We start from the raw sequence: 23,926 nt of genomic DNA, 5'->3' as shown, positions 1-23,926 counted from the left end.
ACACGTGGTCAGTTCAAATTCTCGCCGACTTGCCAAATCTAAAAGACCCCAGAAGGAAAAGAACATTATAAAGAAAGGACCAAGCAACCAAAACATACGGTGCAACTGATGCTCCATGAAATGTAGCAACACACCAGATACTCAAGGCTTCTGCCTGACCACGAAAATGCCTAGCAAAGTAATTCATTTTCCTTACCACTGCTGCCACCTTCTCACTGCTGTGCGTGGAAGCTTTTTATTTCATGCCCCGCTGGGCTCCTTGAGGCCATAAGTTTTCAACTTCTTTCCTTGCCAGCCTGGATTTATTCTTGTTTGTCCTCTACCTCTCCACACTACTACTGAAACAACCCCATCCACAGAGAAGATGAAGTAACACCAGCCCTGCCTCCACCCTCCCCCCATTGGTACACAAGTTATCCAGAGTGTCCACAGAATCCATCTCTGCTTCAGAGTAACCAGCTGTGTGGCTAGAGGTGGGGCTGTACCAAAAGCAGGTTCATTGTCTTCAGGAAGGAGGGGATGCAGGTTAAGAACAGTTCTCTCCCATAGCAAACGTGCCCAGAGAAGAACCCAAAGCCATCAGCAAAGCAGCAGGAGAGGGGCAGCCCTGCCCTGACTGACCAAACAATAAAGCTGCCCTTGCCACCTCAGAGGCTGTACCATTCCCTGATAAACACCACATGTGAAACGCAGCAGAGCTGCTCCTGCATGTCTGTGACAGATGGAGCATAAAGAGACCTCTCCTCCACGAGGGGGAAGCTCCTGCAAGGGGAGAGGGAGCTGCCCTGGTGGGAAGGCAGACACCAGAGAGCCCATGGCACGAGGAGGTCCCAGCCACCCCTTCTGGGGACAGAGCACAGCAATGAGTACCAGCAGAGCACCTGAAAATGGCAAAAAAAAGTCAATTTCATTTTACAATGTGATAAAAGATATGTTGTTTTTTTTTTTCTGATAAGGCCAGCCTGCTATGTGTTGTACATGGAAGAAGAGCCATCAGTGATCAACAGTACAGTCCAGAACTCCAGAGCTCCCAAGTTCAGTCCACAGTGGCAGTATATACACAACCCTTCCTCTTAATAGTCAGCTTCACACACACAGAGTTCAAAATCCAGTAAGTTTTCTAGAAAATCCATTTCACAAAAGCTTACACAAAAATAATTCTTCAGAATCTGACACATTCTGACTAACTTTCCAGCATCCTGGGATAGGAAAATGCAGCAAGAATATCCTAAAATAGAGCATATGCTAAGATCTCTTCATTCTGAGATCCCTTAAGAAACAGGCTCATCAGGAGATGTACTCTTGATATGGTTATTTAGAAATAAAAGTACCTTGTCTTTGTGCTTTGTGAAGACTCCCCCATCAGCTCATGTTTGGTTTTTTACATTATCACAAGCTCCCTTTCACCTTCCTCCATCGGGTGTAAGCCACAGTGCCAGCACCAACCCTCAGAGGTGCATGCACAGTTCTGCCTGGGAAGCCCAAGGTGTCGCCCGCGCAGCTGCGGTTGGACAAGGACAGACACACAAATGTGCTGAAAGAGGAACGCTTGCAGCTGGATCCCACTAAGGAGTAGGGCAATAACTGAAAGGCTTCTCTCCACACACACCTCAAGTGCTGTGACTGCAGGAAGGGGGATTTCCTTGTTTTGCCAAAGTAATTTGCTCATCATTTGTGAACCTGTAAGTTTAGGTAATTACAGATTCACAGTCGCAAAAGAAATCGCACTGAACAGCACTCCGGGCCAGGTCAGGAACAAGCAGATAGAGATGTTTAATGCTCTTTTGCTCAGTTACTAGAATCCATTGCTTTGTATATCTGGGATTCTGTCACAGGCAAGAAGACCACGTTAGGACTAAATACACTCTGTGCTTAACTTGGGAAAGACAATGTACACTGCAGCGTGACGCAGGACAGCAGAGCGTTTAACATCTGAATTGCACTTGAGGCACTGGCCTTGCTTCCACACGGTTTTGCTGTATTTTTGCTGAATATACCCCAGATATCAGAGTAGCGATCCCAACGGCACCGTGTCCAGCATCAATTTCGTACCTCTGGTAACTGAAGGATTTGCGGTAAAGTGGGCTGGGCAGGAGCAGAGCAAATGGATTCTCAAACCAGCAAACAGCAGTGTCCCTCCCACCCTCCTGGGCAGCAGCTCTGCCCCAGGAACACCAGGATGCTCAGAGATAATACAGCTATAGAGAGGCAGCATCTTCACAGGATGGGGCTCCAGTAAACGTTAGGGGCCAAAACCAGTGTGAGCCAAGAGGTAAGAAAAAGCACTGTCCCACTGGGGCTTAGGAGGAACCTGGAAGGTTATGAGGAGCAGTGCTGTACCTGAGAGGAAGCTGAGACAAAAGGGACACCAGCCTCTCGCTACAGGACTCAGGTTGGCTAATGTTTGTTAGGAGGGGCTCGGGGGCGCAACGGGAAGTGACAAGACAGCACAGCTGCGATAGCGGTCAATCTGAGAAGCCAAAATCTCCAGGGGCTGGCAGCAGCTGGCTCTCCCCTTCCCCTGGGGATTCTTTGTTCCAGTTCTTAGAGTATGAGCACCCCTTTCTTCAGCACCTGCACTTTAAGTTCTTAAATTTGCAGATTTTTTTGTTTTTTTTTAAAAATACCCCCGTACTTTAATCACGAAAAACCAGTCCCCGCCCCGATTCTACTAAAAACATGATTGTCCGTAGCTGGAGGCTTATTGAACAACCTCACCTCATCACCACTGAGTTACTCAAACGTCCAATTAAACAGCAGGCAGCTCAACCTTTAGGTAACACAACTACAAAAATTGGATCTGCTCTCTTCTCTCCTCCCTCCTCCTCAAGAGAGCTGCGTTACTTTTTCCTAAGCGCCAGCGCCACTCCGACTGCCACAGCCAGTATCGCGACCGCGGCAGCCCCGCCGTACAGCAGTATAGATTTCCCTTCTGGCAACAGGATAGGCTTCTCCTCCGCAGCTGAGGACTTCTCTTCTATCTCTTCCAAATGGCCCTCCTTCCCTGCTTTTTTTTCACCTGGAAGCAGTATTTTCTCAGGTTCTGGTGCAGCCTTTTCTTCCGATGGGGCTAACTTTGGGACAGGTTTACTTAACACGGGGATTTCAGGTTCACCAAGCTCTTCAGCTGCTTTTCCCTTTTCCTCCTGTTTTGTACGCAGAAGTGCGGAGGGATGTGCTTTTTCAGCAGCAGCAAATTCAGGAGGTTTTATTTCCTGTAAAGAAGCAGAGGTTTCTGGAAACGCTGCCTGTATGGTCTCTGCAGCACCAGCTGGCACCACTGCTTCCTCAATCCCCTCTGGTATCTCTTCCTTCTCAACGTGAACAATGTCAGAGTTGGAAGAGTTGTTCTCACTCCTCTCTTCAGCCCCTCCGTTGCTGTCCAGGCTTTTGACTTCTTCGGGATCCATAGCCACTTGCTGCCAGGACTCGGGTCCCAGGGAGACCGGCAGGCTCTCCGTGTGCCAGCTCTGACTCGCCGACAGGGAGACGGGCAGGCCCTCCGACTGCCACGACGTGGTCACCGTGGGGGACTCCGGGGGGCTCACCTGCCCTGAGTTGTCACTGGTCAGGATGTAGATGTCATTGCTGTCCTCTGCAATGAGCCCGGGATACTCTTCCTCTTCGGATTCCAAAGTGAAGACTGTTCCCTGCAAACAAAAGGGAGGACACAACACGTGAGCAATTCCTTCAGTGCTCCCTCCATATGGGACAGAACAGAACAGGACACCTGGAAACTTGGTGAGCTGCAAGAAAGATGAGAGGGCCTCTGCAGGAACAGCAGCTGCCTGACCTACATTTCAGCAGAGTTTACAGAACCCAGCTGGTCCAGCTGGTGTGTCCAGAGAGAATGGAACCCCTTACATGAGCTTTGCTGGGAGCTCCTCCTTTCCCTGACTTTATTGCCATGACATCACCAAAACGCACCACGTGGTCATTATTAACCTGACAAGACACTAAGGTCTGAAACCAAACTGCAACAGACCAAGGAAAAAGAAAGCAAATGCAAGTACACAATCCCAGTTGAATACCACTCCCCACTCCCTTCTGTGCAAGTGCTCTCTATTGCCTGTCTGTTTTCATCTAACAGTGTTCCTCTTATATCAATTTTATCCCATTTCCAGTGCTATGTGAAGCCTGCTTTGTACCAACAAGTTGGAATCTACAATAATTCTCGTATTTTACTACAATTTTAGTTATTCCTCAACAAGTTCACTTTCAAAACCTGCCATCATAACTTTGGCTACACAACTGAAGTTGAAACAAACAACCAAGCACAGACACCCAGAGATGGTGACAGGGTTTGCTTGCTTTTATTTAGCTAGGAAAAATCTGTAGGCATCCTAAAAAATTAACAATGGGTTTCACTGGAGAAAATGCAAGTGTAAAATACTGATTCCCCGCAATCAGCCCAGTTCATGTACTGGGCTTGATGTTCCACGGTCTGGAATGCCCCTTTGGCCAGTTCAGGTCAGCTGCCCTGGCCACGCTCCCTCCCAGCCACTTGTTCCCCTCCTCGCTGGCAGAGCATGAGACTCTGAGAAGTCCTTGACTCAGGGTAAACACTGCTTAGCAGCAACTAAAACATCAATGTGTTATCTACGTTACGCTCATTCTAAATCCAAAACACAGCTAGGAAGAAAACGAACTCGATTCCAGCTGAATGAAACAAGGACAATGAGATGGGGGCAGGGAGGCACTCCAAAGTTTCCTGTGCCATATAACAGAAGTCTGTAAAATAATTAACAAAGATTCAGTAACTTTCTTGTTTGTAACAAGAATGACTTGAACATTCAGTCAAGTACTGCAGTGCTGGGAGCCCCTTCTGTGCAAATGCCAAACTTTCCTCTACAATCCATTGTAACAAAAAAATCCATTCATTCTCTTTCTCCATGCTCCCTTCCACACACAATAGTTCTCCTAAAGCACTCTGAGCAGCTGTCCCTTTTTTAAACCCTTCCCAACACCTGTGAATTTGGGGCTTGATTCCTACCTATAGTTTCCCATTCCAAGATACCTCCCTGGTTGTTTCACAACTTTTTATGGATCCACACGGTGACCTGTGTCAGGAACTCATCCCAGTTAAAAACAAACACACTTCTTATTTTGTGGAGAAGTTTTTAACCCTCAGCCCATGGAATTTTGTAAGATATTTGGACGTGGGCAAAGAAGTATTACAGAACACTTGAAAACTTTTCTTCATAAATGCCTTTAAGTTGCTCGGTGTGAGGAAGATGATCCAGCTTGTTAAGATGTTCAGGAACAAAGTAAAACAATGCAAAGAGTTCCTCAGGGAAAGGGTTAAGAGCAATTAAGCTGCCCACTAACCCATTTGAGGATCACCACAAAGTCTTAATTCAGAATGAAATAAAAATGAGTAAAGCATTATATTTGTGAAAATGTTCAGACACCAACCATGTGCCAAACCCAAAGCAAGCTCTGCTCTGCAAGCAGTCACAGACAGTTCAAGACTGCAGTACCCTCAAAGTCATGTTCCCATAGAAGAACCAATTTTTTCTTAAAATAATGCCTCTCAGGCCATTAGAACAAAACAGAGCTCTACACACAGGAGGAAGCACCCAGCAGTGCAAATTAAGGGCAATGGAAAAGAAGAGCCAAGAAACTGAAGTAAAGGCAAAGGTTACTGGATCCAAAGAACAGAGTGAGGGCCAGAGCTGCTGTGCAGCATGGGAGGACAGGACTCCAAAGCTGTCCTGCTCCAGCAGACACTGGAAAGCAGCACAGCAGGGAGTCAGTCACTGTCCTTGGCTCCCACCACCCTCTGCTGAGGACAGACAGGCAGCCTGCTGCCCACACTCTCTGAGATTGTACACTCGCTCCTCTGACCAGCAGGTTTTGCCCTGGATGTTGTTAAGTAGGAAATACTCTCACTGGAATATAAGCCACTAACAGACTCCTACGATCAAAGTACAATTTTCATTTCCACAGCTGACACAGACTCAGAAGGCAATTACACAACAAAATAATTAGGGGTAAAACCTGCAGTCTCACGAACCTCTGTACTGTCCTCCTCTCTGTTCAGCTCTCCACTTCCACAGATCAGGATGAATTTATTTCCTGTCCACACCACATCACAACACACTAGACCACGTCTGTGGTGTGCCATTAGAAGAAAGAACAGGGACACACACCACTGATAACTGCTCTGCTCTTAACATTCCAGTGAAGTGCACACATGCTGCTGTGACTCACTCAGCATGAGGTACATACAAAAATATTCCAAAAACACACTACGCTGCTGAGGATTTGTGAGCTCTGGTGATTGTACCAAAAAAGCCACCAACGAGGGCTACACTGAGATGGTCTAAATTCCTGAAGTCACACACTGTGCACTGGCGAAAGCCAAGAGGCTTTGAGCCATGACTTTGAGCCCACAGAGGGGAGAATGGAGCCACCTGTAGCCATTGGGGACAGCAGGTAGAGACTGCCCTGAAATTACAACCAACCTGGTACTTCTAAACCCAGACTTTCACTGGAGATTTGCTTCTCACAAAACACAGGCAAGATCTGGGCACATCTTTGGAGAGGGTAAGGAAATGAAGGGATGGTTATACAAGGAACACAGGCCATCCTCATCGTTTCAAATACCTTGTTAATACGTGTAGCAACCCTACACGTGCAGCCTGCCTTCAGCAGCAGGGAGGAGGGCCAAAAGGGACTCAAGAGTTTTATTGTTCCTTTTCTCACGCAAACTGTGCTGACCTCAAAAGAGTTATCAGCTGCTGGCTCCCCATAAATCACAGCCTTATGCAGCCTGGCTGATTCCTTTCTGTCTTTACAGACAATTTACCTTCCGTGTCAGCGCCCCAGGAACACAGCTCCCCAGGCTTGGAGAGACAGATCACCCGTGGCTGGGAAGGCTGGGGCAGAGCTGACACACTGGCAGTTCCAGCACTTTTTCATTAAAAGCTTATGAAGCTTTAATTGAAAATCCAGACAGAAATAGGCATTATTTAGGATACATCAATAATATTTCTTGAGCTGAATTAAGATTTAATACATAAAGTCAAGCGGATAAAGCTCGGATTTTGCGACGGTTCAGTTGAGGTTTGCATTTTGGTGGTTTTTTTTTTTTTTTTTTTTTCCTTTTAAAGCAGATGCGATAAAGGCTGAATGACATTTAGGACAATTCTCTTGATTCATCTACAGATGTGACCCAAAAGCAAAGCTCCAACAGGCAGATTATTTCAGGACAGGACGGAACATGTGGAAGGATTTTTAATAACCTGAGGAGGCCTTATATAAGCCCTACACTTTAGATTTAATAGTAAGTAAGGAATGTATGTAAGCATTTCTTTATCTGCTTTGTTTATTGTAAATAGACAGTATACTGCTTCAAACCAGAATCAACAGAGCTGCTCTTTTTTGTATTTGTGGTTGGAAACTTGCCAACTTGGGAGTGCTTTTCCTCATCCAGCACATTTAGAGAGCCACATCAGGTGTGGTAGAAAAGCTGGAGTCCCTCACTGCAGCTTCCTGCCACTCCTGATCCCAACCTCTGCCACTTGAGGGAAGAGTTGGCACAACTTACGAGGAGACAGAACTGCACATTTCCCTGCTTGGTTAGAACACAGCAAGAATGGCCACATCCCATGAGGCGGTCCTGGGGGAAAGATCAGCTACAGAAATCAATCACTGACCTCAGCCTATGGGGTTTGACCCAGGAATGTTGCACGGTGCTTCTACAAGTGACAGGAAGCACTGTTAACAAATGTGGCACTCCTGCCCTCAGGAGAGGCTGCAGCCAGTATGCTACAGGGTGAGCTACACGGGACAGCAGCAAAATGGTAACAAAGTAATGGAAAAAAGGTCTGAAAGTTCCTACAATAATATAGTACACAACTGTTACTTAAAAACACCTGTTAACTTTCATTTATGATTTAAAGACAGCAAACACAACTAAACTTCCCCCAAAACACAGAAACTGACTCTTATGTTGTCTATATTATCTTTCATAGTTTTCCAATATGTCTATTATTAAGTGTATACAAACAAAAAGGCTCATTACCTATAGTATATATTTGCTAAACAGGAAAACCTTTAACTATATATAAGGAAAAAAAAATCCTTGTTTAACAAAATAATAATTTCAGCACGATTCATGCAAAGCTGCTTGTGGTGCCAAGAGATACTCAAATAAAAATTCTGAATGTCTCAAAGATAAAAGCAACTCATTTCTCTACAAAACCTAATAGGAGTAGTAACACACTTTGCATCTATAATAGATATGAGATTAGATTAGAACAGAAGAGATCCCATTAAGGTGTCCAATAGAGCATTTGCTGCATCTTAGAGCAGATTTTGAATGCCCTGCCCTGTAAACTCAAAGACCAGGAAAATGTAAAACAGCTGTGTCTACCTGCTGTTGAAGCTTCTTCTAGGGTTTGGATTTAAGCGTTCTTAAAAGCTCAACTGGTCTCTCTGGTTCAGTTCTTAAAGTAGAAATAAGGAAGGATGTGGATAGGCAACTCACAAAACTCATTTCTGAAGGCACAAAAAAGCCCACCTGAAAAATATACAGCCCAGCAAGCCACCTGTACCCCCCAGATCCTGATTTTGTCCAACTCAGGCAAAAATTCTGTACAGGTCGGAGAGAGCCACCAGAGGAAAAAATCTCCACGTTCCCTGAGCTCCAACCCCTCAACATGAAACTAAACAGAGCCACATAAAATCCCTGAGAAAAAGAGTATCCTGAGGTTCAAGAGGAAATGCTTGCAGAACACAGCGTCCCAGGAGAGCAGTCTTGGCCATGATAAAAATTTCAACCACTCAACTCAGCTAGGAGGTTTCCTAGGTGAGGGCACTGAGTATCTTGTAACATAAGCTATCCCAGAGAGAAGGGAAGTTCAAGGGGTGTTTGGACAACGCTCTCAGGCACATGGTGTGGTTCAGGGCTTGGACTCAGGGATCCTCGCGGGTCCCTTCCAACTCAGGACACTGTGCTTCTACGGCCACCTTCCCCACACCAACAGTGGCACAGCAACGAGCACTAGGAACCCATCAAATGCATTTGTGCTTAAAATCCACTGTCTGAAAAACAAGAGGCAAGGAGTGACAGACTGGCCTATGTCCAGGGATCCTAAGACATCTCCCACGGGGAAATAAGCGAACTTCCCACAACAACAAACTTCCCTGGAGCTGGGAATGTGCTCGTTGCATGATCTGTGTGCTGGAGCAGGGGTGCCTGTGCCCAGGCATGGCTTCACTCCCACCTGGCTGTGCCCAGGCTGCAGCTCCATCTGCTCCGTCTCGGTGCCCAGCCCCGTTCCACCAAACCTTTTCAGACCCTCGAGAAGTCAGATCTGACAGCATCACCCAGCTAATCCTTCAGAGAAATGGATTATAAAGGAGCTTCTGACAACACTCGGATCCAGAACAAAACATTTTAAAATACAAACAAGTCCCAAAAAGCCCTCAGGCACTTACTGTGCCTCTCTGTTCATCCCTCTGAAACTGTCACGATAGGTAGAGCCAAGAAAAAGAGAGCAGAGTTCTTACAAATAGGATTGCACTTTTTATTAAGGAAAAAAAAAGGAAAAGAAGGTCGAGTGAACCACATCAAAGCACTCTGATATTGCAGCCACTGCCCTCATTCCCTTCAAGGAATGCTTTGGCTAGAACAGCCTGCCGAAATGATCCTTTTCCATCCCTGCCTTCCAACATAATCTCTACAACCTGCAGAAAGTCAGCACCAAAACAACACCCTTTAGGTTTCATTCTTATGGGTTTAAAATTAGGTAAATTCAGTTATTTATAGGCCACTTTTCCAGATTTGAAGTTGTTGGAAGGGAAAAGAGAAAGGAGATCTAGTTGCTCCTTTACTGTTTAATGTCCTTCTTCAGCCACGGTGCCTAAAAATTTTAAAAATCTATTACTGTACCAAAGAAGTTACATAGAAATAAAAGTGGACAATTTGCTGCAGTATTCCGTGACACAAGCATAAAGCACAATTATTTTGAAGGGAAAGCTCCCTTCTAGGACTCCTCTAACTAGACTGCCTTTTCTTGCATCTCTGCCACGTTCAACTTACTTCTCTCTCCTCCAGCAGAGCACATCTTTCTATTTCTGCATTGTCATTCCCAGGGCAGACACCTGGACTGCTGCAGGAGATTTTCATCTTGGGAAGCACAAACTGACCACCTCGCTTCCCCAGGATGACAATTGCCTCTTTCCTCTCTTTCTCCTCCTGGTTTTTAACACTCTCTAATATGTGTATTATTCACTCACCAGCAGCAAAGAAAACAACTAAACCAGCTGCAAGGCCCAAGACAAAACACTGGAGACACAGAGAAAACAGCTCCTCTAAGGCTGAGATAGGAAATTGTAAACACTATGGAAATTTCAAGCAAATTTACTTTTACCCCTTCAACATGGGCTCTTAACTAGTTAAATGCAAATCCAGGTCTGAACTCCATGAGAAAAACCCTTGGGAAGGTAGAGACAATTTCTGCCACAGGTCACAATAGAACTCCCAGGCTTGTGCTGAGAAGAAAGGTTTTATTAACTGCACTCTGATAAATAGGTTCAAACAAGGGGAAAGCAGAGGGGCTGGTAACAGGAATGTGAACCGGAGAGAAAAAAAAGGGCAGCTAGCTTCCAAGAAAACTTACACTCTTTGCTCCTTATAAACATTCCCAGATATTTCTACAAAGATGAAATCTAACCATGAAAAACAGGGTCTGCAAAACTTGAGAAGAAATAAATTATTTGGAAAGGGATGGGAAAGGAAGAGGTAAAAAATCCTTACCAACGGACTGGCCTTACTGTGCACTTTTCCAGGAGACCAAGAATTGCTTCTGATGCAGCAGCATTCAGCCCTGGAGAAGTCAGAGAGAGCAAAAAGGCAGGGGAGGTAGGAGGAGAGAAGGGAGGGGAGAGGAGGAAAGGGGAGGGGAGAGGAGGAAAGGGGTGGGGAGAGCATGTACACACTGCGTGTCTGCTGAGCCCTAACTTTGCTTTTGGGAAAGAAAAGAACAAAGCTACTTGTAAATCCAGCTGGGTATTGTTTTGCAATGGCTCAAGATGATAAAGGAAGAAGGTCTGAGTAGGACCAGCAGACCCACTAGCCAGGAGGAAGAAATGTGTGTCCCCACGTGTCTGTTTAGAGAACCTGGAATGCCCAGCATGCTCTCTCCAGAAGAGAGGTCATACTAAAACTTAAAGAGTCGAACAGATAAATGCAAGAGTTGCAGCCCAACCTGTCAGAGCAATTAGTGAAAGAGGGAACATAAAACTATGCCAGCCATTCCCTCACCAACCCAACCAAGCCACCAGTACATTCCAGTCCCTCACTGTCATCAAAAGTTAGCTGAATTACAATTTTAGTGGCTGAAGGGAGAATGGGAGGGCAACACTCATTGTTTCAACACACTATCTCATCATCATATCTCTGTGGGACTGGCATGGAAAATAAAAAAGCAACTTCTCATCCTCCAGTATATCAAATTTCTCATTTCCCATAAGCCATGCCATTTCTTGAAATCTGCTGCATAGCTACCCAATTTGTAAACCTTTATTCACTTGAGCTGGAAATTTTGGCTCTGGTTAGCTGTCTACCATCCTCAGTCAGATGCTTTCCTGGACCCAGAAGCCTCCTGAGCTCACAGGAGAACCTCAAGTCTCGCACACATGCAGAACGCTGGGAGCTCTTCCAGCTGCATCGTGGCTGCAGAGAATGATGCAGCAAATGGATGACACAGCTCTGTGGAATTCTGACTCCACAGATCCGCAGTGAGGCACAGGAAGGGCTCAGCTGACCCCTCACCTTTGACTGGCTACTCCCCTCCTGACAAAGACTGCTTCCATCCAAAAAGCGAGGAAGATCCCAAATGGTGCCAAAGGATGAGACAGCACCAGAGACACCACAGAGCTTTTCAGGTCTGCCCCTGAAAAGCTGACTCCTGTGAAGCTCTCCTCTGCTCCAGATCCACAGAAAACCAGACAGGCTATTCTTGCATCTCACTTTTAAGCAAGTTCTTAGCTGCTGCAGGAAAGACTTAACTTCATACAGCTCCAAAATAACAAAAAAATTGAACTTCTTACTGTCACAGCAACATGAGTCACTGGAGACTGCCAGGTTTACACATTGTCCTTAAAGCTCAAGCAAATTACTGACAACTTGATCCAGCACACAGAGCCCCTGCGGCAGATGCATATCTTAAAAAATGCAAACACTCCAACGTGTGGCTACCAGCCTGCCAGGCTCTTCCTGGCCCTTCTCAGAACACAACCCCTCCCATCCTGGCCCCACGCCCTGCTCCCAGCACTGCCATCCCATAGACTCTGAACAAACCCAGAAATATGCCACAGGGTGAAAATTAACCTTTTCCTTACAGGGAGGAAAAAATACAATATAACCATATATTCCCCTTCCTCCACAAAAAGCCCAGGGGGTCCCAAGCCCATCCCCAGAGCAACTCACAGAGATTAGTGCAGCTACATTAATTCATCTGGAAAGGATTTTCATCACCTAGTCTCTTTCCTCGCCTCTTGTGCTGTTTCAAAAATAGCCCTGGCTTGTTTGCTGCACTGCCCGTGTCAGTCTGATTTTCTGCCTGGCTGGATGTGCACAGACACGCTGGGAGCGCGCTGGACAGCACCACCCTGATCTGTACATCCCTGCACCGCCAGCCAGACACAGAGCTCAGCCCTCCCTCACAGGCCGTGCAGGAAAGCTGCTTGTTTTCAGAAGCTTTGTGAAGTGGTGTTTACAGCACAGGCCTCAAAAAGGGGCTGGAGAACACAGCACAGCTCTTCTGGAGGTCAAAAAACAAGGCAGAAAAGCAAAGAAGTACTAATATCGATCTGTCTAAAAGCTGCAAGTAAGGGCCTGCCCTGGGCTGAAAATACTTTTGAGATATGAGTGCATTTATCAAATGACCTAAGGTCATTTGGCTGCATGCTGTTAGTGCTTCTGTCCATTAAAGACAACCAATCCCTCCCACAGGCCCTGAGAACTGCTCTCCACAACTGCCGGGAAGAGAACAGGTAAAAGAGGTGCAGATGTGCAGAAATTCTGGAACGAGCTGCTCTTCAAAAAACCCCTCCGATAAACTCTTGGATTACGAGAAGCTTCTGAAAGAGATTTTTCCTACTAGTACTTTTTTTATCACTGGGTTTTCCTGAACAGCTTTTCTTTTTAGAATGAATCAGCCTGCTGGAGCCATTTGACAAATCCCAGACTAATTCCATTCAAATCTGGCATTCTTCCCAAACCCAGTAATCTTAGGCTCAGCCTTCAAGACCCAGCTCATCAGCTGGGAGCTGCCTTTCTGAAGTATTTCTAAATGAAACTTCCTCAGCATGCCATGACTCAGGAACACTGGTTAGCATGAATGAAAGATTTCTACAAGGAAAAATGTACAAAGAAATCCTGATTGCTTATTCTATGCACGTTTCTATACAGCTATAAACTCCAATATGCACTAGCTATCTTATCACTTATTATAAAAATAAATTAGTACCTATTGACATTTTCGTACCAAGTGCTCCCCAATTACTTATCTGCTAAGAAACTCTCTGAAATTTAAGAGGAGGAAAAAAAAACCATATACCTTTTCCAGCAGTCACCAGAGGATGAAGATACCATGAAAAAGAGGAGCCTCTTGGGCATATAACCTCTTGTTACAGGCGTCTGCTTCCAAATGCAGTGCTCCATGTATATGAACAGGGAAGCACAAAGCTCACCATACTGCAACAAATTAGCACCTTAACACACACTGTATGAAAATTAATTGTTATCTGACACCTAAGGACCTCTTTAATTTCAACAGCAATTCAGCAAACCAGACGGGCAAAGAACTGGAACAGACTGCCTGGGGAAATTGCGGAGTCCAATCACTCAGGTCTTTAATATCAACAGAAATGAACGGGTGAAAGTCAGCTCTGCCTTGGGGCAGAGAAGAAAAAGAGATGACTGCCCAAGATCCCTTTCTGGTCCTGACCTCCTGATCTTTTATTTCTTTTTCTGAGTCATTCTTCCTTGCATCTGCTTCCTTCTAGCAACCCCTCTTAGCTTTCACTCCTACTAGGATCACACTTAGAAATGAGGTCTTCTTACCCATCCTCCTTGCTGAATAATATAATCTGCAGAATAATCTTCTAGATATGTCACCCCGAAGTTCACAAGGGCACTCAGTGGTTCCTGGCCCCGTCTGGTCAGCTCCATCAGAAATTGTTGTAACAGAACCAGGGGCACCAAGACCTTCCAAAAAAAAAAAAAAAAGTGTCAATAAATACAGAAAGCATTGTCAATACTACTTTGCAGCTAGAACAGAATTCATGTGTCCACAGAAAAGGTCTGAGGCTTCAAGTCCAAACGTAGCAGGGACTCTACGCTTCATTTCTGAGAAGACACAAGGCAAACGCACAATAAAATGCACTAAAAAGGAAGCACTTAATCTGCTAAGCAAAAACCCACAGTCTAACTTGAGAATTTCACAGAACACCACTACAGTGCTTTTTTAAGCCCCACTTTCTTCCCAACACAGGGTCCAGGTAGAGAAGTGGAACAGGTCCAGAACTTGCTACCCCAGAAGTGGAAAGACACGACATCATAAATAGCTTAAAGGGATATGCATCCGCATGCAAACAGCAAACTCATACACGTTCTTGAACAGGGACACTGCACTAGACAGTCTCTCTAGAAGTTCACACTTAGCTCTGAGGCAGGACAGAAACAAACACCTCCACCCAGCAGCATAGCATTACAGACATATTTGAAATGACAAACACAAAGCCCTTTCCATGTCAAACTCTCCCTCTGATGCCAAATTTAACACAGAGAGATCTTCCTCCTTCATTTCCTACTCCCATTCCTCTTTAGAAACCTTTAAACTGAATGCCCAGCCCTAACCTAAATTGCTCTGGAAGATGCAAGACTCTGTGAATCCACCTCCTTCACATTATACAGTTCTAGACACTTCCTTCTGAAATTATGTTTTTGTTTACCTAAACAACACGCAGTAGAACTTTTAAACTCTAAATTTATTCTCCTAGAGCATGCAAGTGGCCCTCTGGGCTTTGTTCATATGCAGCACCTCGCCAAGGGTGGGAAACTGGTAGGAACTGAAGTCATTAGCATCTGAAAAAGCATTATTAGGACACAAGAGAAAAATATTTGTTTTACTGCATTTTAATTGAGGCAACTGCACTGCACATCTACTGACTGTGCAGACTGGAATGCTGCTTCCCAGCTGCACAAGGGAGAGGAAGGCTCTACTACTGCTCACACTCAACTCCTAAGCCTCCTTCCCTCTCCAGTCTCTTCCCCCATCAGCATGGTTTTCTTTTCTGTAAATATCCTGCACTACTATTACCAGAAATCACACCTTAGTGTGCAAAGCTGGAGGAAGATGAATAGGCAAAGTAAGCTGAAATTGAGATTTGTACTAAATTCATGGTGGCATCACACTGAGATTGACTACTAAAACTAGATAGGGCCTAAAAAATGCCCTGATAAATGTGATAAATTTAAGATGCTCCAGCTGATTAACAAAGGAGTCCAAGACTGTGGCAGACAGGTTATGTCACAGACAGGCAGAGAAATTATAAAAGAAAGGCTCATAAGATCAGGCCTGTTCTGCTAAATTAATAGCTGGCCTGTCACTTCTTCTAAGTGCAGCTAAGTACTTTGCAAGTTCCCATGAAAAAACAATCTTGGTAGGAGTAGTTTGTTAACACAACAACCAATTCTTGGGGAGAAAAACAACTAGCACCTGCATAAACATTAAATCTGTCCCAAGAGAATCAGTGAAGAAAATAGGTAAACAATTCAAGAACAGAGAGACTGGATAGACAAGTAAAATATCTCTTAGTAACCAACAGAGCAATTGGCAAGAGCTATTAACCAATTAAAGCTGCACACGAGGGCTGTAAAAACTGGATAAAATGAGTTGTGTGAATAAAGAATTGGCTTTTCCTGCATTAAGAAAATGGAGTCTCAGCTGACTTACTACAACAAGGTTATAGTACTGCTGTTCTGTGCTGAACAGTTAACACTGGTAACTGTTAACACTTCACTAGGGATGTCATGGTGCCAGCGGTTTAAAGGGGTTTGCATTTAAAAGTGTTGGGGTTTTTGAGTTTCTTGCAATTCATCTCAACTCAGAGGCAGAAGAGGTGCAAGATCACAGTGCACAGATATAAGGAAAAGGTCAAGATGAGGTGTCAAGAGGAATCAAAAAAACTCAAGCTGTCAAAGCTAGGGATCTTTCAGAGGCTTTGGGCATACCCACATAACTCTACAGCAGCGTGAACACTAAGATCTCAAAATATTTGACATTTAATGAAGCTGAAGGCAAAAGAAACAAAGGCAAGGAAAGGCTGCTTGGGAAATGAAGGGAGCTAAAATGTTGGCAGAGTGAATATGATTGTTGCCTTCTTCCTTTGCCAACTTGATGCCTAATTCACACATTCACCCCAAATTCAGCAAGCCTCTTCAGGGCTCAGAGTGAGGGACCAAACTCAAACTCTAAGATGCAGTTCCACACAGACCAACTAACACCACCCAGCTTTCCCTTCCTGCTGAAATTACTGACACTCCAGCTCTGAGAGCAGCAGGAACAGGAGCAGGTTTGCATGAGGCTGGCCCTAAATTCACCAAACAAACTGACTCACAGCACTTCCATGGAAGTTAACACCACCTTTGTATACAGAAGAGCAGCTGTGTGAACGTGGTGAGATTTAACTAGAACAAAGTAAAAACTGAATTGCCTTTGCAATTCAAAGCAACTGCAATTCCCTCCACCAGGGAAGGAATGCTAGGGGCTATTGATATTTTGACTGAAGAAAAACACACACAGAAAATAGTTGGCAGGAGAAAACTTCCAGGGAATCATTCTAAAACCCACTTTGCTATCAGAAGATGGCTGATTGTGTAAATGAAACACTTGTGTCCACTACACTATTGCAATCCCATTGTACAATATTACAAATTCAAATGTACACAAAAAAGACCTAAAGAAAGTTCAGAGGCTTTGAGGAAGCTGTAGTTTTTTGAGGAAGCTCTATCCAAAATTATTGCAGTTCTGTGTACCTTTTGATTATTTCAACTTAAAATTAATCTAATTCTTCACCTGATTATTTTTTCTATTTTTGTTGCACTGTTCTTTGCCCCCATTAATCAGGAAGAATGGGACACTAAGATGACTGCTACCCTACTCACCAGTTCAACTGGCTCTCCATAGCATTCATTATCTGTTATCCTTTCAGACGATGCACAACAGTGGGATTATGCATTCTGGATATATATGTAAAATATTCAGTTTGAAGCAAAAAGTGTAAAAACTCATCAGTGCAGTATTTCATTTTTTTTATGTTCATTTTATTACAGAAATTCAATTTGCCCTGTCTGAGGTGTTTTTTTTTTTTCAATGAGAGCCTTATTTCAAATAAAAGATGAAGACCCTTGTCATTTATAGAATTCAACATCAACATGTTTTTCTAACAGCTTCTTTAGAGTAAAAATTAAGCTGAGCTGAGATGGCAGGAAAGGTATCAAGATTTCTTCTGTTACAAAACACAATTTTGATTAAGATGATAAAGGAAATTAAAAGGAAATGAAACCAACACAAATGTATTGCATCTCCTCCAAACAAGGATTATTGAAGGAACTGCTGGGCATTCCTGGAGCTCCAGCCACCAGAAAAACAATACAAACAGATGCTGTGCTGGGGTACAAAATTTCCACTCTGGTTTGCTTTTATGGCATTTTCATATGGACCATGTGTTTTGTAGCAGCAAGTGTTACGGGCGAGCAGAGCTGATGACAAAGATGTTCTGGATGATGCTCTCCACCACAAGCTGATGGGGACTGAAATCCACGAGCCAGGAATGCAGCAGCAATGAAGGCTGGATCATAAACCCCCAAATGCAGCCCATTCATCCACCCAGGGCTGCATCTTCAGGAGGTGGGGACCCAAAGCATATTGACCTGAGAAGCCCCATGCACCTCCTCCCTTGCCAGCTGAGCCACAATGCCTGGTTTTATGCTTGGTTTTAGCTTTCACCAGCTGAAAATTGAAATGTGCTAGCTTAAGCCACCTTCTTGATAATCACATTTCATGGCTGTTTAAACCAAAATGCTGTGAATCACAAGATGACAAATTGAAAGAGCACACACATAAAGCAATGATAATTGCTGGAGCCATGGGCAGTAACTTGTCATGCAATGTTTATTAAACTGCTTTACAAGGGCCCACACCCTTGGTTAGATGAACAGTTTCTGAAGTAAGCAGGGAAATCTAGTCAGGAAAAAGTTTTTCTGGAAAAAAAAAGTGTAAAGACAGGGGGAAAAGATTTCTTGTTCTATTTTAAATTTAAGACTACATTTTAACACTCAAATTGTGACTACATTTGCAAATAGTTATTTCATTCTGTTTTGATGCCCACTGAACCCATAAGAGAATGATTACAATGATGAATTTGAATGATTAATGAAAGAGGAAACTGGGAAGAGTAATCTACTCATTCTACATTAAAAGTAATTTAAGATAATTCATTTACAGATTTGCAATTTGTTTAAAAAAGAAGACTCCTATCATTAGAGATAACTACCCTTGAAAACAGGTAGGAACACCATCCCTACATTTTTCTGAACAATTTAAATATCGTTAAGATACTGCCAATTTTTATTTTCACCATGTTCAGCACTCTGTTACATTTATTTTAAACCCGACATTGGAGCAGAGAAGGAGTAGAGAAGTGTTATGAAAAAACCCTCTCCGATTTTGTTCCAAAACTGCTGCACGAATTAACCTCTCTTGGGAATTTAAAACAAGTAAGTCAAGCAACATGTCTAACTCTTCATTTTACCAAACTAAAGGAAGGTTGACCTAACACTTCCATTCAGTAGCTTCTAGCTAAATTATCTATAAAACTACCCACTATGTGCACATCTACCACTCTGAGAGTGCAATTTATTTCATACTATTTCATACATAAGTTCTTTCTGTTTCTGACCCTCTGTGAAGCCCAACTGTGGCTAGTACAAACAATATGGACATCAAAGAGACACAAGACTGTTGCTATTGGACACAAAATGAGTACACAGAAGCTTGGTAAGTTTGAAAGAGAAAAAGAGCCCGTTTTATTCAAACATCTGGTATTTATAGAATTCCAAAGGTGACCGTGGATTGGAGGATGGAATTGCCACCTCTCCAACTACACTGGTCTAAAGATCAATCAATCATTTCTCTCCACTTACAGAGAAATAAGTAAACTATTCTATTTATACATGAAACTGTGTGGGAACTCTGACTCTCAAATATGTAAACATTATCAGAAGGCTGAAGAAGTTTTATGAGAACTTTAAAACTTTCAAAAGAACTATAAAAGAAAACTTAACACTTTTAAAAATCAGGGCAACACAAGACATATCCAAGTACAAGTCACTGATCTGGTACCTTGTTCCACCCACTGGCATGAGCAGATGCCTCCTGCGTGCGCTCCCGATATTCCTGATATGTCACCGGCCTGCAGAAGTTAAACCAACACTGAAAGTTATAAAAGGAAACAAAAGAGCGTGAATAAAAGAAAGTTCTCAGTTTCCAGAGAACAAAATATTTTCACATGTATTACAGCAAGTAATTTTCAAGACCTAACAAGTCTTGTGTTTCAGGACATTAAACACCAGCACTAGACAGAGTCAGGAAGGCATCACCTTTCTCCCAGTTACACACTTTGATATAACTGGTGAATTTCCTAGTAATTTGATACTCTACAGCTTAAAAGACATTAGATAAGTAGGTTCTCTGATATGCTAGAAAATTTCTAAGCTCTTGCATGTTTTTTTATAATCTAAGATTTTAAAGACAGAAAATTCCACTAAGAAATTCATAGCTGAGCTAGAGGCCAATGCAGAGTAAAATTTTGTAAACAATACAGGTCATGGACTAATGCAGACTGACTGCATTAACATTGTTAGAGTTGAAACCTTTATTTGCAAGAAACAGCACTTTTGATCACAAAACCCCTTCATACTTCAGTAGATACCTCTAGTCAAGATTTATCACATCTCTACTTCTCTAAATTGGGATGATGAAATTCCTCTCTTCCATACTCTTTCTCCAAGATCATTTGGCACCTAGGAGTCAATAACAGCAAAGGCTTTCTGCCAAGTGACAGCAGAAGATGCACTGCTTCAAAAGCAGCTGTCCTCAGCCCAGATCATTACAAAAAGCAAGTTGAGACTTCAGTTTCATGGAAACAGTGGCAACTGGCATTGGACAGAAAACTGCTTATTGAACTCCAGGACCCCGTCATGATCTAACAGCCTACTGTACCTTCTATACTGTAAACACTTGTTTATATGCATATCAGAGGGCAGGAAAATATAAGCCAAATTAGTAAGTATTGCATCAAATAGCACTACTCTAGCAACAGGGGGAAAAGAACCAAGTTAAAGCACAGTGGGGAAAACATAATTTGGGGTTGTCATTTTAAGGGCACTCTCTTGACTTCCCTGGCACGTTAATTCTTTGAAACCAAATCTTAATCAATCAGTGGGATGAGAAGAGCAGGAACAGCTGCGGGAGGGATATTATCAAGAGATTAAACAGTAACTCTAGTTTGCCTTAGAAAAAGGCAACACAGTTTCACAGGCATTTCTGACTTTATGTATGTACATACATAAACAAAAAATTACTTAGAAAGCAAGTATTTCCCTATAGAAAACACAGGAAGCCTAGAACATCAGAATATTAACGAGCTGGAACCACTTAAATGCATGGCTGCATTTATGCAACTCTTCCTAAAGCAGCACCTTCCAACTCCAGCTCTCTACCAACACATTTTGGAGGTCACTCAGAAAAGCCTCAAGTAGTTCATGTAGATCCACTGAATTTCAGGCTGGTCATTTATAACAGAAAACCAACCAGCCACAAAAACTGTACCAATTTGCAAAGACATTAATTAAGATACCAGCATGCCAACTGCAATGTGCTATTTACACAATCAGCTTAAACTGGCAGGACAGCTGTTAAGGCACCCACATCTGCTTCAGATGCGCACCTGAAGAGTGGTCACAAGGTCTGTAACTACCATCCTCTCCAGGAAACTCTCCCACTCATCATGGGCCAGACCACAAACAAACCTTCAGCTCCACTCAGCTCTAAGGATAAGGACATTAATGTGGCTACAGCCCAGCATTCATGAAACTGGTAATGGGAGCTGCCAGTTTCACCAGCAACTCAAACTGCAAAAGCTTAGAAAAATTTTAGAACTTACATTGCTGCAAAGGGCAAATACCACAAAGAAGTATTTGCACATTATATCGCAAAACAAAACAAACCAAACAAACAAACAAAAAAGAAACCCAGCCAGATAAAGGAAGATTGAAAAAGAAAGAAATACAAGATGCAGTCCTAACTGCAGCATTTCAGCAGCCGTCACAGTGCAAAAGGAAACACCTTTGAAAAAGCAAATGGAAACTCACTTGCTAAGCAAGCTCTGCAGTGCTTTGTGCAGATGTTCCTTCAATTCTTGGGACACTTTCTCCCCAAGATGAGCCAAGCAGTCTTCTATTGAGCTCTCTGGATTGGCAGGGCTGAACACTGGGGAAGTGTGGCAGTCAAACCCTGTAGTGGTAAATGCTGAGAGAAGGAGGTACACAAAATAAAACAGATTCAAAAAGAACATCAACAGCCTCAGATTTTTTTTTATCCCAGCAGTTTACACAGTTTACATAAGGGACAAAAAAAATCACAACTCTGTAGTCAAAGCATGCAATGAACAAATCGTAGCACAATTGTCCAGATACATTCTGAAAGTGCTACTTACAAGGCAGAGATGACCGAGCTACACTTCCCCACCAGCTCTTGCTTCACAATTGCATCCTAACCAACAAGTTTGCTGAATGTGCAGCTATTCTCCCATTTTAAGCTGATGCTAACCCTGATGGAGCAGCAGAAGAGCCTCTTTCATAGTAAATTTGCCCACACATGGACATCTCTGCAGCAGTACTAGAGTATCATTTTTTAAAATATTATTTTGTTCATATAGTCTTTCCCTTCTCAGTTTAAAACTTCTAAGAAAGCTTCATATGAAAGAACTTAAACAGCTCTAGAGTGTTTCTATTTCAGATTTCTGATTTGCAACACACATGCAAAGCAAAGATGGGTTTGAAATCATTCCTTGCTGGGAGTCCTATAAAAGCCACATGTACAGGTCAAAGCATATCACAAAAAATAAACCTGGTGGAAGGGAGAAATCTGACGGTTTAAGTCCACACTCCTTGACACACTAGCTCCTGAGGACTTCTACCATCAAGTGCAGCTTAAGGGCTTCTTACTTTTCATTATTTATAGTAGACTATTAACTATCATCCAGTTGTTTGCTTTGGCCAGGCTCCACCACTCCAAATGGTAATGTTTAACTATTTTACTCCATGTGGCAATGTGTACAAATCTTGTGGGGGGAGGAGGATAAAGAGATTCAAGGCATTCAAAAATCTCTTTAACCGGAGTACCTGTTACAAATTAACCACCATTACAGTGCATAGAGATTATGGATTGAAACAGAAAAATCTGAAGAGCACCTTCCAAGATTTCTTCATCAAGACGTTTTAGCTCCTCCTCGATTTCTATTTTAATCTTCTCCAAAGCCTCTTTCTCCAGAGCATGTTGTGCCATAAGCTGTTGTTGAGTCCCTGAAAGAAACCAAATGTTTTAATTTAATTATTCAAACAAGGTAGATAATGGAACACGGTATTGAAATATTAAGTATAATGGAATTTGAGGTGAAAATTCAATTTCAGACAGCAACAAGTATGATCCCTCCAGAGGACTCATTACAAAAGTTTTATTACACGAACCCAGAAACAGATAAATTTCCAGGCCTATTCAAGGTAGAACTGGCAATTTAAATAAAATTTTAAAAATTAAAAAATGAAGAAAAAGAAAAAAAGAACTGTAAAGCTACAAACAGGATACATAGGAACTTTAAAAGCAACATCTTCAATTTAAGACCAAAAGCAAACCAAGGCATATAAACAATCAGCCATTACACCTAATACATTTATTATCAAACTACATCAAAACAAAGCAGACTGACATAAGCTTGATTTTTAATAGCAAAATATAAAATGTGTATTGATGCCTGCAAAATCTACAAAATCTACAACGTTCAACGTTCTCATGACATCAATGAAGAATCCTGAAACCTGTGAACTGTGCATCATTCCTCTGGCCACGAGGAGTCTACAGGCCACAATTCAACACTGGGTTCACAAGCAAGGCTATGAGCAAAGGACCTCACAACTGTCAGTCAGTTGCCAATTCTCCTCTCTTAACCAAGAAATTCAGGAGTTTGAAATGGCTACATATCCCCAGAAGTTCACATGCCATGGTTTGGGATCACAAATGCATTTTCTATGTGCTGACTCTAGATATCGGTAACAAAAGTTGTTTCAGGGTTACACAGACTCTCAATCATCTTAATCATTATGCTGTACCAAGAGACACAAAACTGTTTCCAAACAAACCCAGGTACTCAGGACATCTCAATTTCTCGCCCTTTCTGCACCTACACCCAGGGCTACAGTTCTACCTAGACATCCAGACAATGTTCTGCTCTACAGATATTCTTCACTCAGTTCAAGAAAATAATAAGGGAAAAGATTTGTATCTGTGATGTTGGCATCATCTGACTCAATTTCCTCCTCATCACTGTCACTTCACATCCAGATCTTCAGGCAAGTGCTCTAACAGCCAGCAGAGCTTTCTGGCACATCTGTTTTCATTCCTGTTTTGAAGGCACTAAATCATAATTTGGTGGTCTTGTGAATGGCAGCTTTGTGGCCTGTTTCCTTTGGTTTGTTTCAGTTTCAATGTTGTCTTGCCTTCCCTTTTCTTCCACAATGGACACATATAATCACTCAATTTCATAAAAGGGTGTGTGAAAACCATAA

General features: G+C 43.0%; 1 protein-coding gene across 1 annotated transcript in view; it reads right to left on the bottom strand.

Moving 5' to 3' along the window:
* Positions 1 to 1,749: 1,749 nt before the first annotated feature.
* BCL2L13 (BCL2 like 13) overlaps positions 1,750 to 23,926 on the bottom strand; it is a 29,225-nt gene continuing 7,048 nt past the window's right edge. The window contains exons 2-6 of the mRNA XM_068191844.1: positions 22,556 to 22,666; positions 21,455 to 21,611; positions 19,425 to 19,494; positions 14,081 to 14,224; positions 1,750 to 3,650 (exon numbers count right to left, since the gene is read on the bottom strand). Coding sequence (XP_068047945.1) covers positions 2,841 to 3,650; positions 14,081 to 14,224; positions 19,425 to 19,494; positions 21,455 to 21,611; positions 22,556 to 22,666 — 1,292 coding nt within the window. The 3' untranslated portion in view covers positions 1,750 to 2,840. The remainder of the gene's footprint in view (positions 3,651 to 14,080; positions 14,225 to 19,424; positions 19,495 to 21,454; positions 21,612 to 22,555; positions 22,667 to 23,926) is intronic.

The sequence above is a fragment of the Anomalospiza imberbis genome, chromosome 5 (genome assembly GCF_031753505.1).
Source record: "Anomalospiza imberbis isolate Cuckoo-Finch-1a 21T00152 chromosome 5, ASM3175350v1, whole genome shotgun sequence".
Lineage (NCBI taxonomy): Eukaryota > Metazoa > Chordata > Aves > Passeriformes > Viduidae > Anomalospiza > Anomalospiza imberbis.
The sequence above is the reverse complement of the archived record's forward strand: the minus strand, read 5'-3'. Positions and strand labels throughout refer to the sequence as shown.